The sequence below is a fragment of the Cyprinus carpio genome, chromosome B18, assembly GCF_018340385.1.
Source record: "Cyprinus carpio isolate SPL01 chromosome B18, ASM1834038v1, whole genome shotgun sequence".
Taxonomy (NCBI): Eukaryota; Metazoa; Chordata; class Actinopteri; order Cypriniformes; family Cyprinidae; genus Cyprinus; species Cyprinus carpio.
The window spans coordinates 26200660-26215942 of record NC_056614.1 but is presented as its reverse complement, the minus strand read 5'-3'; the positions used below and the strand labels follow the sequence as shown (position 1 = coordinate 26215942).

The window sequence follows — 15283 nt, the reverse complement described above, 5'->3', positions numbered from 1 at the left end:
GAGTGTGTGAGTGTGTGTGTCTGTGTGTGTGTGAGAGAGAGAGAGTGTGTGCTGTGTGGTGTGTGTTGTGTGTGATGAGAGAGAGTGTGTTTGTGTGTGTGTGTGTGCGTGTGTGTGTGTGTCTGTGCGCTGTGTGTGTGTGTGTGTATATGTGTGTGTGTGTGTGTGTGTGTGTGTGTGTGTGTGTGTGTGAGTGTGTGTGTGTGTGTGTGTGTGGTGTAGTATCTGTGTGTGTGTTTTTGTTTGTGTGTGTGTGTGTGTGTGTGTGTTTCGTGTGATCTGTGTGTGTCGTGTTGTGTGTGTGTGGTGTGTGTTCTGTGTGTGTGTGTGTGTGTGTGTGTGTATCTGTGTGTATGTGTGTGTGTGTGTGTGTGTGTGGTGTGTGTGTGTGTGTGTGTGTGTGTGTGTGTGTGTTGTGTATCTGTGTGTGTGTGTGTGTGTGTGTGTGTGAGGAGTCTGTAAGGAGTAAACGCATCAGAGATGGAAAAACCCTGAGCTCCTCCAGAACATCACGCCCTGCTCGAAAACACTTTAAAACCCGCTCTGAAGGAAATATCAGTACAGTGTCTGTCTCTCAGAGACATAAACACTGAGAAAACAACATTATATATGAGTATATGGATAATAATAGTTATATAAGGATGATTCGGGTGAAGTTAAGTTATGATTATTAAATAAAGCTGAACACACTTTACAGAAAATATCAGGAGAAAGCTACTTACGTTAAAACCTTATATTTAACCTTATACTTATTCATTAATAACATTTCTTTCTTTCTTTTTTTACTTTTTAAATTTTTTTTTTATTTATTGAGAACACAATATACAAATACAAAGGTCTGTTTCAGAAGAAATCTAAGAGAAAATAAGTATAAAATATTTAAAAACTAGAAAAACGATATTCATGAGATCTAATTTTTATTTATTGATGCTTGAACAACAAACACATTACAAACTACGAAGAGAATAAACCAATATATATATATATATATATATATATATAATTACAAACTAGATAATACAAATAAATCTAGTAAATGCAACAATGCTAAATCTCAATAACTTAAAATTAATTTACAGTTTTTTTTTTGTTTGTACTCTCCTTCATGAAGCTTATACAGGCTAAATATCCTTAAATACTACAGAAAAAGAGGTTTATGATTGATTGCTAAACTCACAACGATGAATATGAAACTTAACAAATATAATCAGGAGATTGATAATAATTTTAGTAACATATAGTAAAAAAGTTCCACGCTTGAACCGCAAAGGAACGTCATGAATCACACAATACAAAAATACCATTCGACCGGCCCACGCAGGGGCGGAGCTTCTAAAGATCCTGCGCTCTGATTGGCTGGCGCGGTCTCCGCTGGCCTGCTGTGTTTATATAGCCAATCAGCGCGCGGCGGCGGGTAGTGTCTCAGCAGCAGCGAGCGCACGAGTCTCTCTTTGGTGGAAGATCGCGAGGAAGCGCCATCGTCCAGCTTTCATTCAGCGTCATGGAGGAGTCGAGCAGCTGACGTTTTCCTTCAACCTTCTCTTTTCCACGCGTTTCCTTCGTACGGTCACCGATCCGTGAGTGGTGTAATCAACGACTTTTCGCTCATCGACGCGCGTCTGACTCAGTTTGAGGATGAAGTTCATCATCGGGATCGGAGGGTGAGTGGCGCGCGAGTGGAGCGCGTGCAGGCCGCGTGCTGCTCTCACATTTTGAAAGGGGAAGAAAATCACCATTGTAACAATAATTCAAACTGTAACGGTCAGAATGACGGTTAGAGCGATTTTTTCTAACGGCGGGAGGGGGTTTAGGTGGGAATGTTTAAACAGATTTTTTTTTTTTTTTGAAGAATACTTAGTGACTATTATGTAATAAACCGATATTTTGGCGGAAGACACGGTTACCATGGTAACATCTTACCGCGGAAAGTTTATTGCTTTGTTTACCACGCGTTTCTTCCATTGTGAGCGTGTAATGTGCAGTTAAAGGTACAGTTCACCCAAAAATTCAGATTCTGTCAATACCTATGTTTCCATTCAAAGATTAGAATTAAACTTTATCGGTATCGCATAAACACATGCGACTAAAGCACCATTTCCATTTCACAAAATAAATATAAATTCGTTATACTGTGGCTTCTCCCAGTGTTCTTTGTGATATTTAGTTCATCAGGAAGTGACGATTTTGTTCTTCTTGACTCGTTGGATGGAAACACTTCGCTTATTCGCGAATGTTTTATGCGACATTCCAATCTTGCGCGTTAAATTCACAACTTTGGATGCAAAACCAGCTGTTGACTCTCCCTCGAGTCGTTCCGAACATGTACAAGTTTATTTCTTCTGCTGAACACAATAGAAGTCATTTAAAGAACGAAGTTGAAGGTAGCCATTGACTTCATAGTATTTTCTCCCATGCTACGGAAGTCAGTGGCTACCGTCAACACAATCGTGAGTAAATGTGTACAGAATTTTTATTTTTGGGTGTACTATCGCTTCATATGTCATCGGCACCTAAATAACATGATGCACGTTTAAAATGAAAACGTAACACGTGTGTTTCCGCCCCACAGGGTCACGAACGGTGGCAAAAACCACACTGACGGACCGGCTGATCAAGAACCTGCCCAACTGCTGCGTGGTCCACCAGGATGACTTCTTCAAGGTCAGTATAATCAGAAATGTGTGATCACTGGTCACACTCAGAGATCAGGTGGGGTCAGATGTTGAGGGCGAGGCGGTGGGAGGGTCAGTGTTCTGGAGTGCGTCTCACTGGTGTATGTTTCAGCCCCAAGATGAGATTGAAGTTGATGAAGATGGCTTTAAGCAGTACGATGGTAAGCCGGGCTCCTCTCCAGGGGTTGGTGCGTGTGTTTATTCATGTCTGGTGATCCGCGCTGCGTGCTCGCGCTCAGTTGTGCGTGTGTCCCTCCGCAGTCATCAGCGCTCTGGACATGGACGCCATGATGAGCACCATCCTCGCCTGGCAGCAGAACCCCGTCAAGTTCGAACGATCCCACGGCGTCAACAACTCGCTGGATTCGGAGATCCTTCCGCGCGATCAGGACGAGGACGGAGGCGTTCACATCCTGATCGTGGAGGGGTTTCTGCTCTACACCTAGGACGGGAGAGCGCCGCGAGATCGCCGATACACAATATTATCATGCTAATTTATTTATTTACTTAAGCTCCTTGCACACAGAGTCAGTGTAGTTAGTCATTGATTATATCAGGAGTTTTTGTGTTTGTTAAGGTTATTGTAAAGGGGGTAATCGAACCTGGTCTGGATTTTTTATGACGGATGAAAGTTTCGGAGGCAGTGTGTAAACGTGATTGACACAAAGTTATTTTTTAACGTGCAAAAATTTCAAAGGAGAGTTTCAGACTCGGTGTGCAAAGATCTTTACTCTGTTTCATTGCTGGAAAGTAAAGCCTAATATTTTTAATATGAGTGAATTTAAATTTAATAGAAACATTGTAACTAGAGCTGCATGATTCTGGATAAATTGAGAATCACGATTTTTTTTTTTTTTTTGCTTAAATCATGATCACGATGCTCTCATGATTCTGAACTAAAAATAATGTAAAAAAAATTATAATAATAATAATGCTGCAGTCTATTTAATTTGAATGAATTAAATATTTCAATAAATATGTATTTAAAATATTTAATACACAGATTTTTAATAAATGATGAATAAGTGGTTTGAATGAATGATTCAATGACTCACTCATATATTCTTGACTTGTTTCATTACTGGATGAATCTGTGTTTTAGAATGAATTTCTTAAACTCACTTGACGAATCAAACTGATGCTTTTACTGAACATTGTTGTCTCTTGCGCAGACCTTTGATCGATGTGTTGAACCAACGATACTTTATTTCCATTCCATACGAAGAGTGCAAAAAGAGGAGGAGGTGAGTGACGCCCGCTGCTTCTGAAGGAGCGATGAAGGTCCAGCGTGCACCTGATCTCACTCTCTCTCTCTCTCTCTCTCTCTCTCTCTCTCTCTCTGTGTTTCAGTTCAAGGAACTATTCCGTGCCGGACCCCCCCGGTCTGTTCGACGGACACGTCTGGCCCATGTATGTCAAACACACTAAAATCATGGAAGACTCAGGAGTTGATGTCGGTAAGCGTTGAATCTCGTTGAAAGTTCGCATTACCAGAAACACAAGTTATGTACTCGGGTTACTTTTTTCAGTTAACTAGTAAAGTTAGGCATTACTTATTAATTTACAAGAAAATATAAGAGTTACTTTTTCAAAAAGGTAAAGCCAGTATCTGAGTTACTTTTTCAAATAATTAACTTCGGGTGTTGCCATGGTGACAGAACTCAGGAGTAAACACAAGGGCGTTGTGTGTGAACATGATCTCACTGTAGATTTAGACTAAATATGAACATGTGTTTATCATCTCACCTGCACAAAAACAGTCAAATACAAACTCAGGATATGATACAAACCTGCACTAATTAAATAACACGGATAACTTTTATTTATTTAATCCCATTTTATTAATTCAACCAAAAACAGTTGAGCTTGAGCTGTACCAAGTAACACGATTAGTTACTTTTTTTTAGGGAGTAGCGCAGTATGTATTCCTCTTATAAGTAAGTTTCCGGCCTGTGCTGCTGAGAGTGTCTGAGACTCTGCTCGTGTTTGTGTTGCAGTGCAGCTAGATGGAACCATGTCCAAGGAACAGCTGTACAACATCGTGTACGGAAACATTCTCAACAGCATCCAGAACAATCTGCCCTGAACAAAGGTGTGCGAGCGTGCGTCCGTCTGATGTCCAGTGTGTTGGTTCTCCGTCGTGTTTCTGACCGTGTGCTGTCTGTTGCAGATCTGCTGATCGGCTTCGGGAGGAAGCAGCTTCGCATCACCTCCTGTGTTTTACTCCGGCCCGACAGCGTCTGCAGCGCTGTTGTTTTTATATCATCTGTATTTATTGCTTACCCAGCTGTTATAAGGCTGCGTCTGTATCAACATCAGGATGTTCTGAGCATGCTACAAGCACAAGCAAATAAAATGAAGATCCTGTGACACGTTTGTTGTTGTTGTTGTTTCCCTGAACCACTGTTCCTGATAGAAATAGAGGAAGACTGATCATTAAAGGGTTCATTTATGCTAAAATTAAAGTCCTTCCAAGCCTCTGCTTCTTCACTGCAGGTGTTCATATATAATAAATGCAAATGTTGACCAGATGCATCATGAAAGAGTCAAAATAGACCATGCACTCATATATGACTGTATACCAATCCTCATCAAACACTGGCATATCTTTCATACACAGTGAGTCAGGGAAGCAGAAACCGATCACATTCTCTGTGTACTCCACATTCGAGGCTGTGATGTTTTGGGAGACTGTGTGTTTATGTGGGTCAGCGAGAGCAGACCTGTCATTATGGTTTCCGTCATATTTCTTTTCTTAAACACATCCTCTCAGATGCTCGCAGCTAAATACAGTCCTGCGTCACCCGGAGACTGATAGCTGCTGTTATCTCACGCCTCAGACGTCTTACGTAACGCTGAGAGGAGCTGATTAACCTCAGAAGAACATCTCCTTCAAGAAGATGATCAGCTTCAGGCCTGTGATCTTAAAGTTCACACAAAAATGAACATTTGCTGTTATTTACTCTTCCTCAGATCAGCAGAGATGTGGGTGACTTTTGTTCTTCAGTAGAACAGTAAAGAAGATTTTCAGCTGAAACCCTGGTCTTTGGTGATTATTAAACACAAGTCAATGGCTGCCGTCACTTTGAGAGTCAAAAACTCACATCAGGCAACACACGATGAATCTGTGACAACAGAAACATTATTTACAGCATTATTACTGTAATCCAGAGCCTCGGGCAAACGGTCCGGAGTGACGTCCGGTTCATGAACGAATCATTCTTTTGAACCGGTTCTTTTGAATCGGACTGAAGTGTCTGAATCAGATCACGGCTCGAGCAGCTCAGATCTACAGTCACTCAATTAAACTCACTTTCAGACGTCTGACAGTCACCGCGACTGGAAATGAGCCCAAATATGATCCTGTGATGAATGAACTGATTCAGTTTCTCTAAGAGTCACTGAACCGAGGAATCAGTTCGACTCGCACCGAAGAGAGATGAGCTCGAGTGAACCGAACAAATCAAGCTTTTTATGGTTTCTCATTGTTTCTGTGAAAAGCTGAGCTGATGAAGACGAGTTTATTCACTTTATATGCTTTAGACATGTAAAACATCCATTTTTCACGTGATTAGTTGGTGTTTTAATAATATAATTGCGTTAAACGTTACATCATTGAATAAAATGAATGGATTCTGAGTTCTTAAAGCTTTGTCTGAGGTGAAGGTCAGCTAAACCACGGTTTCTTCAGTCATTGTGAAGCTGCTGAGATGAGTGTCTGAAGAATGTGCTGTTCATAAACCCAAAATAGAGCGAAAACACCAATCCCACTGACCACATTCACATAACACTTTATTTACCGCGGACACAGAAATATAATGTAGGTCATACAGTGTCCTTGTGTTCGTGATTCATCAGATCCAGTGTCTAACAAATCACTTTCTTTACTTTCCTCAAAGCCTTTATGTATAATGCATTATAAAGGCATTCATAATTTACATTGTTATGCATTTCATCTTTTCATAAATAACTCTAACCAAAGTTAAAATGCTTTTTAAATATTTGAAGGCATGTTTGTCATGTTTTAATGCATTATACTTTCTAAAGGTATTGAATAACAAAGAATTGTAACTTGCTACAAATATTAATAAGTCATACAATGCTTTATAAGTATTGAATAACTAAGTATTATAACTTGCTACAAATTTTATTATATATAAACACTAATTTCTATTTGTCAGGAAAAGTTATGCATCATTTAAACTTAATTATGAGCTAAAGTGGATAATTAATTTTGTACTTAATGCACTTTAATTGCGTGGAAGTCCTATTAAAGATACACTTAGTATATCTGATTGTGCTAAAGTGGAATTATTGCAAGTATTCTTATTAATATTTTGCATTTAAAGTCTGATATTATTCAAAGATCATACAATTCTCATCAAAAGTGACATTAAAACACATTTTAGACTTAATATTTAGAAAAGGTCATTGTGCACAAGTAATATGCCAAGTACAGTTTAATTATAATTTTTATATCAGTAAGTCTTGAGTTATCTGTCAGTAAATATGTTTATAGATACTATACTATGCTTCAATGTATTTTAAATATATTCCTTTTTTACTAGGGTAATTAATTATTTTATCCTCAAAATAAAAAAAGAAAAAGAAAATGCATGTAACAAATCATAGTAGTCAGATAGTCCTCAAAATGAAGATTCCTTTAAACAAATATTGTTTACTGCTTTATCTGGAGCCCAGCAGTCTGTGTGTTTCTGTACAGAGATGTGAGGATCTGACCGCTGCTGCGGAAGATTCAGTGTGGAGCTGCTAAAAATGTCCAGGAAAGTCCCTGCAGAAACTCTGGACAGCGTCCTCCTTACTCCATTATATAGTGTTTAACACATTCAACATAGTTAACATGATATTCATAACTTCCTGAGGCTTGTGTTTTTACTCACTTCCTGTTTGATCTCAGAGTTTACCTGCGCAGGTGCAGATGTGACATCAGAGGACAGATCCTCACAGGATCTTAGACTTTTTAGCATGAAAGTGAATACATAAAATATAAATATGAACACATTTGAATAAATATTAAACTTGTATAATATTTGTTTATTAAACATGTTCTCATACAGTTTTTTTTCAACTGCTTACATTTTCAAAACTTTTCCTCTTTTTTCCAAACTTTATACACAAATCCAAGAATTGCACACACAAAATGCTTCACATCTCCTGCAAAATGAAGCACTGGATTCAAAACATCACAAACACATCTCAAAGCAAACATTTGCTGCAAACAGCTTTGCCATAATATTACTTCCTGTTAGATTTTTGTGTTGTGTTTTGTGGTTTTGTGTTTTGTGTTTTTTGAAATTGAGTAAAGGTTTGAGGTTTGGTGTTTGGTTTTTTGTTTTTTGTGTGTGGTTTTTGTTTTTGATTTTTGGGTTTTTGCGTGTTTGTTTGCTTTCTGTCTGTTTTTTCTGATTTCTGGAGTGATAAAAAGAGAAATCCAAAATCCCCTCTGGATAAACCTTTAACTCTGATATGATGACAAAATCAAACACAAATTCTGAATTCTCTGCAGATGTGTGTAAGTAAGTGCATATTTAATTAAAGAATTCCTCATGTGCATATTTATACTTATAAGATTTCAGATCTAAAGTCTTCATGTGCTGTGATGAATCACTGAAGAGTGTTGAGGAAGTGTCTTGTTTTCATCTTGTACAGTTCATCAGGTCTGTTAAACAGAGAGCTGGTAAATCTGATGATGAAACACGTAAACATAAACATTCCCTTTCCTTAGGTTTTCAAGCTCAGAATGAAGAGACAGTCTGACAAATAAACAGATGTCTCCTCCTCCAGGTCTGACTGTGCTTCAGGGTTAAGACAATAAATCCAGCAAAAACCTCCTCAACACCAGCACTATCACGTCTGTCTGTCTCTGTCCGTCTGTCTCTCTTTCTGTCTGTCTTACCTGTCTGTCTGTCTCTGTCCGTCTGTCTGTCTCTCTTTCTGTCTGTCTGTCTGTCCGTCTGTCTGTCTCTGTCTCTCTGTCTGTCTGTCTGTCTCTCTTTCTGTCTGTCTTACCTGTCTGTCTGTCTCTGTCCGTCTGTCTGTCTCTCTTTCTGTCTGTCTGTCTGTCCGTCTGTCTGTCTTACCTGTCTGTCTCTCTGTCTGTCTGTCTGTCCCTGTCTCTCTGTCTGTCTCTGTCCGTCTGTGTCTTACCTGTCTGGTCGTCTCTGTCCGTCTGTCTGTCTCTCTGTCTGTCTCTCTGTTTGTCTGTCTGTCTCTCTTTCTGTCTGTCTCTGTCCGTCTGTCTGTCTCTCTTTCTGTCTATCTCTGTCTCTCTGTCTGTCCGTCTGTCTGTCTGTCTCTGTCTCTCTGTCTGTCTCTGTCTCTCTGTGTGTGTGTGTGTCTCTCTTTCTGTCTGTCTTACCTGTCTGTCTGTCTCTGTCCGTCTGTCTGTCTATCTCTGTCTCTCTGTCTGTCCGTCTGTCTGTCTTACCTGTCTGTCTCTCTGTCTGTCTATCCCTGTCTCTCTGTCTGTCTCTCTTTCTGTCTGTCTTACCTGTCTGTCTGTCTCTGTCCGTCTGTCTGTCTCTCTGTCTGTCTGTCTGTCTGTCTGTCTCTCTTTCTGTCTGTCTTACCTGTCCGTCTGTCTGTCTCTCTTTCTGTCTGTCTTACCTGTCCGTCTGTCTGTCTTTCTTTTTTTTTTTTCTGTCTGTGTGTCTGTCAGTCTCTCGTTCTCTTGAGCTGTTAATAGCATGCTTTGGTTTTCTGGTTTAATCAAATGCTGCTGTAATGTTTCTGCTGTAGCCACATCAAACCCACATTTCTACATTTACTTTACAGCGAAACCGCTGCATTTTTCAGTGCAGCACATGTGTATTATTTTAATTTGGCTCTCATATATCATGATAAATGATCAGAATCACAAACACAGGCTGAAAAACAACACAGTACTCTGCGTTTGGACATGTATTATGGTAAAACCATGGTGTTCTTTGAAGTACCTTTGAAAAAGTGTTATTTAAGTATCATTTAGATTGTCTCATTAGCATTTTGAATTAGCTTTTGTTAGTATATTGTAATTTTAATTTTAAAGTTTTAGTAAATTTGTTAAATGTTTTTGTCAATTTGTTAGTTTTTTTTTTTAAATATATCTATAATTGTAATTAATTTTTATTTCAGTTTTAGATTTAATTATTTTAGTTGTAGTCAAGGTAAACAACATTTTTATTATGTAAATTAATTTTCATTTTATTATTTACTTCAATTATTATTTTTTTTAAATGTACTTCAAGTTCAACATTTTTTTAAATGTAATGTTCAATTTATTTCATGTTTTTTATTTATTATTTATTTTTTTTGGTTTTAGTTTTAAATAACTATAATAACCCTGCCTTGGCATACCAAGTAAATATCATGATGCATGAATATAAGAATCATTCTATAACATTATAGCGTTCAAACACTAGGTCATGGGTTCAATTCCCAGGTTATGCATGAGCTGATCAAATGTTTGCCTTCAATGCAAGTTGCATTACTTAGAATCATCTGCCAAATGCATACGTGCAAATGTAAATTCTGTACCACAGTATTCTTCCCAGCCATGACTAAAATGCCTCAGATGTCCAGGTTCTGGCTTTGTTTTTCTGATCAATAACGTTCAGGCATCACACACAATCAACCAATCAGAGCGTACGATGCAATGCAAATATGAATGAACATAATGCATGAGGACAGTAGAGAGAAGAGAGATTCAGAAATGAGGTCATAGGTCAGCCTGGTCTTGTAGAGGTCAGAGGTCGTTACTGTAGTGACTGTGCTGTTTTGGTTGTGGTTTGAAGGCTTTCTTTCAGGCAGCAGATGTTTCTTTGGTTGAGCAGAAACTAGTTGGAGTCTATATTTGGGTTCGGTGTCTAATACACAAACTCTTGCTGTTCCACCCAATTCCAGACCAATTACCCCCCGTTATATAACGGCAGCGAACCACAGCGTGACCTGCTGCCCGCAGCCGAGCAGACAGACATCCACATGTGCTCAGCGTCTGTGGTTCCGGAGCCGTGGGCTTGTTTTTCTCCTTCAGGCCCAAACAGCTAAATCCAGACGGCCGCGCGTCAGCCTCAAACCGCCGGAAACTGTCCGTCTGTGTCTGTGCTCATTAACACACGCCTGCGCTTAACCAAACACACACATGACACAGCCGTGACACTTCTGGAACATTCCTGTTAATGCTTTCCTGACAGAAACACACCCTGATGACACACAGGATCAATCCCATGATGCTCTGCTGCCACCTAGAGTTCAAAGGTCAAACTGAAGCATTGCAGACCCATGATTTCGCTCCATTACAGAATCACTCGTTCTAATGATAATTATTCCAGTGGTGATAATAATGATTACCTTTTTCTTGTACAAATGTGGGAAAATACACTGTCAGCAAAAACACTGTAAATAAAGTAAAATAAAATAAACTAGTTAAAAAAGTTCGTCAAGACACACTTAAGATTGGATTGAGAGAGTGTAGCCTGAAAGTTTAAAGCAGCTGTAAAAGCCTGAAGATTAGATTAGATGTTGATAACATGTTTCTAGCATGATTAGCATGTTTTTAACGATTGGCCTGTTACTAGCATATTGCTGGCATGATTAGCATGTTGTTAACATGATTAGCAAATAACTAACATGTTGCTAGCATGATTAGCAAGTAACTAGTATTCTGCTAGCATGATTAACAAGTGACTAGCATGTTGCTAACATGAATAACAAGTAACTACCATTTGCTAGCATGGTTAGCAAGTAACTAGCATGTTGCTAGCATGATTAGCAAGTAACTAGCATGTTGCTAGCATGATTAGCAAGTAACTAGCATGTTGCTAGCATGATTAGCAAGTAACTAGCATGTTGCTAGCATGATTAGCAAGTTACTAGCATGTCACTAACATGTTTTTAGCCTGATTAGCATGTTACTAGCATTACTAGCATGTCACTAACATGTTTTTAGCCTGATTAGCATGTTACTAGCATGATTTGCATGAGTTGTATGTTACAATAGTTTTTTTGGAGTGATATTGTAAATAAAGTAAAATAAAATAAATTTGAATAAAAAATAAAATGCTATATTTTTCATGACTATATATATATGATTTAAAAAAACTAGTTAATTTTAATGGTATGTTGAAACTAACATTCACTAAGATTAATAAATGCAAATAAAAATGTATTAATGCAAATTAATATGAAGTAATATTAACAAATATTGATATTTACTGTAACGCATTACTGTTTCATCGCATTTGTTTATTAAAAGAGCTTCATGTAAAGTAATATGCCTATAAAGTAATAAATATACACAAAAATGTAATAAAGTTTAGAGGAAGTCATTAAAGGGGTCACATGATGCTGCTAAAAAGAACATTATTTTGTGTATTTGGTGTAATGAAATGTGTTTATGCAGTTTAAGGTTAAAACATTATTTTCCACATACTGTACATTATTGTTTCTTCTCTATCCCCGCCTTCTGAAACACATCGATTTTCACAAAGCTCATCGTTCTAAAAAGCGAGGTGTGCTCTGATTGGCCAGTTATCCAGTGTGTTGTGATTGGCCGAATGCCTCAAGCGTGTGACGGAAATGTAACTCCCCTCACACACTGTGATGCGTGTCCCTCAGAACACCGGCGAGACAAAACCAATAAAACTCAATACAAATTATGTCCCAGTGGGGACATTATTACAGATTATAATGACTTGTACTGTATTTTTTTTTTTTTTTTACTTCACTTTAGAACATTCAAACACTTACATTCGAATAGAACAAACGTCTGAAGCCATAAGAGAAACATACAAAATGTGCAGCGCAGGGGGCGAGGACTGGAACTGAGAACCTCTGATCTACACGGATCTAAACTCGAGTTTGAATCATCAGTGACTAATCCTTTACACATGAAAACACTTACAGACTGTGAGTCAGAACACTGTAGTCTTCTCTCCCAGCATCAGGAAACAGTCCTCTGAATATCTGGCTTCTGGAACAGTGTTGAAATACAACTTAACCACTGATTTCTGGTCGTGTCCACTTTTGGAAGGTATTCTATGTATTTTTGTTTTCACAACGAAACACACGTGTCTCCATAACATGAATGCCAGAGGCAGCAGAGACAATCAAAGTTACGCCGCCTTTCTTTGCGAACATTTGGGCGGAGTTATGCAAATCTGTTTCAGGAGGGCGTGGATGAGTCTAAACTTTTGTAAAGAATATCTCTTTGGATTTGAGACTGTAGTCTTTGTAACTTCAGGGATCTTATCTATTCACCAACAGCTTGTAACCCTCCAAAGAGAAAGGAAAACTTGAAATCACATCATTACGACCCCTTTAAGAGTTTAAGCTGATTTTCTTTCACACGTAGAGAATATAACACAAACGCCTTCATTAGAGTTTTACTAATTTATTGTTGTTATTATTTATCTGGACAGAAATGCATGTGATGATGAAGATGAAGAGTTTGGCTCGTTTCCTCCGAGAGTCGTGATGCATGCGTGAATGTGACGAACATCTGAGTCTGTCTCTGACTGTTTTACTGACGTCAGGGGCGGAGTCTCTGGGCAGTGGGCGGAGCCGTGTCTCTGAGCGCGCTCAGTGCGGTTTGGCAGGTTTGGCGATGAGGTGTCTCTCTCGCTCCAGCTCTCTCTCTCTCTGCTGCTCGCGCTCCAGATCCTCCTTCTGCTTGTGCTGCTGCAGCTTCAGCGCTCGCTTCTACACACACACCAACATCCACTCAATCACTGCAGTGAATGGGTGCCGTCAGAATGAGAGTCCAAACAGCTGATAAAAACATCACAATAATCCACAAGTAATCCACAGCACTCCAGTCCATCAGTGAACATCTGGAGAAGACAAAAGATGAAACAAATCCAGCATTAAGATGTTTTTAACTCAAATACATAGTCTATAATCCATAATAACACTTCCTCCAGTGAAAAAGTGCATCTCCTGTTGTCTCTCACATCAAAATCCAGCTACATATTTGTTTAGAGCGGTTTAAACTGTGCTTGATCTGTGCAGATTTCTCTCCTGATTCACACCAGAACACTTTTTAACTGGAGGAAGTGTTATTTGAGTTAAAAACATCTTAATGCTGGATTTGTTTCATCTTTTGTCTTCTCCAGATGTTCACTGATGGACTGGAGTGCTGTGGATTACTTGTGGAGTATTGTGATGTTTTTATCAGCTGTTTGGACTCTCATTCTGACGGCACCCATTCACTGCAGAGCATCCATTGATGAGACACTGATGCAGTGCTACATTTCTACAAACCTGATGAAGAAACAAACTCATCCTGATCTCAGATGAACTGAGAGTGAGGATATTTTAATTTTCGAGTGTAAGTTTATAGAAGTTCCAGTATGTTTTGAGCTTCTGTTGAACTCTTTTCAGTGTGAAATGTCAAACCTGACTGAGGCAGGATAATGTATGAAGAGTGTGGATGTGATGTGAAGCTCGAACCTTCAGTCTGCTCGTCTTTTCGTGCAGAACCATCATTTCTCTGCGGATGTTCACCAGTTTGCTTTGATAAACTTTGGCCTCTGTGAACTGAAACACATCAGCTGTGAGTGTGACGACCCTTTTACCGTGAAACACACGAGAGAAACTCACCAGCGCGTTCAGATCGATCGTGGCGTTGCACTCGCGGAGCTTGGCCACTTCCTGATCCAGCGTATCCAGCAGAATCACCTGGTTCTGTCTGAGAGAAGAGAAGAGATTATTACAGCATTCTGCTCGTGCTTCACGAACCAAACCCAACGTGACCCAAACCGAGCACAGTGCATTATGGGATGTAGTGTGGTGTGTGGGACATACGTCAGCTCCTGCAGCGCTCGTTTAGAGGAGCACAGCTCCGGCAGATAGTGAGAGAGAAACCCTTCTGTTAGACGCTCCACCGTCTGTTCATCCACACACACTGCACACACACACACACACACACACACACACACACACACACACACACATACACACGCACACACACACACACACACACACACGCGCGCACACACACGCACACGCGCGCACACACACGCACACGCACGCACGCACACACACACACACACACGCACGCGCACACACACACATATCATACAAATTAAAAATATCACATATATACTTTGTAAAGCTCATAAACTAATAAAAATAAATAAGCAAAATTCTAATTCATATATATATATATATATAATTACAGAATCAGGGTACAGTTGAATATAAAATATCAAATAGTGTAAATCATTTGTAAAGCTCACAAACTATTCGTCTTGTGATTACAGGCCTGCTTCAGTCAACAAAAGCACAAAGGCGTGTTTTTATTAATAAACTAGCATTCATCAGTGTGATATTTCTGCTCACCTGTCTCCTCTTCCTCCTCCTGTCTGTCCATCCTCCTCTTCCTCTTCCTCTTCCTCCAGACACACAAACGCGTTCAGGTTCTGTTCTGTGCACGAGCCCTCGCTTTATTAGCGGCTGATGAATCTGTTCGATGTGAAACTGTTTCCACAAACATCACGTGACCGGCGCTCATGTGACCACGCATACTCGCGCGCGACGCACTGCCACTCTGAGCGCGCTTCCGCCACAGGTCACGTGCCGCCGAGCGTCGCCTCTGATTGGACTGTACATAC

General features: G+C 39.5%; 2 protein-coding genes across 2 annotated transcripts; one reads left to right on the top strand and one right to left on the bottom strand.

Moving 5' to 3' along the window:
• Window positions 1-1440: 1440 nt before the first annotated feature.
• mibp2 (muscle-specific beta 1 integrin binding protein 2) lies at window positions 1441-5042 on the top strand. Its single transcript, XM_042744615.1, is given in 9 exon segments — window positions 1441-1661; window positions 2570-2585; window positions 2587-2661; window positions 2785-2833; window positions 2934-3117; window positions 3842-3916; window positions 4023-4129; window positions 4670-4764; window positions 4843-5042. Coding segments are annotated over 8 exon segments (621 nt in total). The 5' UTR covers window positions 1441-1635; the 3' UTR covers window positions 4759-4764; window positions 4843-5042.
• An 8004-nt stretch (window positions 5043-13046) lies between these two features.
• Window positions 13047-15175, bottom strand: bloc1s6 (biogenesis of lysosomal organelles complex-1, subunit 6, pallidin). Its single transcript, XM_042744614.1, has 5 exons — window positions 15012-15175; window positions 14475-14574; window positions 14271-14358; window positions 14121-14207; window positions 13047-13370 (listed from the first exon to the last, which is right to left on the bottom strand). Exons 1-5 carry the CDS (start codon window positions 15040-15042, stop codon window positions 13251-13253), a joined length of 426 nt encoding a protein of 141 aa, XP_042600548.1. The 5' UTR covers window positions 15043-15175; the 3' UTR covers window positions 13047-13250.
• Between the last annotated feature and the right edge of the window lie 108 nt (window positions 15176-15283).

Excerpts from the sequence above, each read along its gene's own strand:
- bloc1s6 (XM_042744614.1), bottom strand. The coding sequence starts at position 15,042 with ATGGACAGACAGGAGGAGGAAGAGGAGACAG. Across the intron at positions 14,575-15,011 it reads GGAGGAGGAAGAGGAGACAG|TGTGTGTGGATGAACAGACG; the intron begins GTGAGCAGAAAT and ends GTGTGTGTGCAG. Across the intron at positions 14,208-14,270 it reads CGATCGATCTGAACGCGCTG|TTCACAGAGGCCAAAGTTTA; the intron begins GTGAGTTTCTCT and ends GATGTGTTTCAG.